At 38.5% G+C, this 1,406-nt stretch overlaps 1 protein-coding gene across 3 annotated transcripts in view; it reads left to right on the top strand.

Annotated features, from left to right (window-relative positions):
* The window catches only part of MAP3K15 (mitogen-activated protein kinase kinase kinase 15), a 180,963-nt gene extending 179,563 nt beyond the window's left edge, over positions 1 to 1,400 (top strand). For all 3 annotated transcript variants that reach the window (XM_019524659.1, XM_019524660.1, XM_019524661.1), the window contains one exon: positions 591 to 1,400. In XM_019524659.1, coding sequence (XP_019380204.1) covers positions 591 to 672 — 82 coding nt within the window. In that variant the 3' untranslated portion in view covers positions 673 to 1,400. The remainder of the gene's footprint in view (positions 1 to 590) is intronic.
* Positions 1,401 to 1,406: the final 6 nt, after the last annotated feature.

Here is a 1,406-nt window from a genome sequence, read left to right as displayed (position 1 = left end):
TGGTCCTTTTCATCATTAACTTATTTAATACAAGAAGTCTTTAAATAGTCTTTGAAGTTTACTATAATAGTAAACTGGTAAGCCTATACTATAAACAACAGAAAAGCAAGAGCTATTTATGTAGGGCTGGAGGAATGTGATGGTTTGGACACCAAGGCTTATTTTGGATAAAAATGTTAAGTTTGCTGGATATGGTCTAGCTCGTCAATCTTATTTACCTTTTGTTCAGTGGCAGACCTCTTCCTGAGCTAGTAAGGAAGAAGTGCTAAAGAATTACTTGCTACCTAAAGAGTGAACAAGTTTTCAACTTAAATGGTTCATCTTAACCTCAAAAAGATTATTGGCCAGTAATCAAATAGTGACCAGTACTGATCGTTATTCCCAGCTTGCTTTGGCCAACTCTCTCCTTTTAACAAGTAGATTTTCTAGATCCCTTTTTAAAAAGTTTTTGTGAGCACAGGAGCTATCCAGAACCCCCCCCCCAATCTACTTTACTACTCCCAGGCACTTCATAATTGCAAGTATTGTATTCAGTTTTAAAAGATGGCACCTAATTCAGTAATTATTCTCTCTTCATTTTTTTTTTATAGTGGTGGTCTTGTCTGTAGAATTTGGAATGCAATATTAAGCCATAGACAAATGGGTGATAAGCTCACAGACACAGAAGATTAAGTCTTTGACAGAGAGAGCAAGTAAGGGGAATGAAACACTGAAATACATTCCAAGTAATTCTTACGCTAAAGGTTGTATATACTGTATGTATACTGGTCCTGGGGATTTTGCACAACCAAATGCCCTGTTTAACTATTAGTATAATGCACAGTGAATATTAGCACAGCTTTCTTGAAGACAGTGGCTTCATACACACATTCAAACAATCTGGGAGAATTTTCCCTGCTTTATCATGGTAGAAAAACTTAACCACAGGCTCTCCAGGCTGCCTGGCAAGAGATAACAGTAGTGCACAGTGACCCTGATTGGCTGACCCAGACTCTCTCCCTGCAGCACACTAAGAGGATTGGGAAGGGGTTCTCTGCTTGGCTGGGAGAGTAGAACCCAAGTGACACTGCCTCTGGGAGGATGGGGTAGAGCTAGCAACAAAGCATGTTGGCATGCTGCAGGACTCCCAGTTGTTTCCAAGTTACTTTTCTCCTGCACAGGCCACTTTTGGGAGAAAAATTCTGAACAGCTGAATGCTCATAATTTCTACTGGGAGAGCAGCAACTCTCTTGGTAGAAACTGAATGTCTATATGTGGCCAGTGTTAGCAGTTTTACCTGCTAGATGCTTAATATTTTTATTCTTATAATACCACTTCTAATGATGCACTTAAACTTACAAATTTTTTGTAAATATGTAATCAAGAAATTGACTACTTGTCAATATACGAATAACTGTAGCAGAAAA

Source organism: Gavialis gangeticus, unplaced genomic scaffold, assembly GCF_001723915.1.
Source record: "Gavialis gangeticus isolate Ggan-Ray unplaced genomic scaffold, GavGan_comp1, whole genome shotgun sequence".
Taxonomy (NCBI): domain Eukaryota; kingdom Metazoa; phylum Chordata; order Crocodylia; family Gavialidae; genus Gavialis; species Gavialis gangeticus.
The sequence above is the reverse complement of the archived record's forward strand: the minus strand, read 5'-3'. Positions and strand labels throughout refer to the sequence as shown.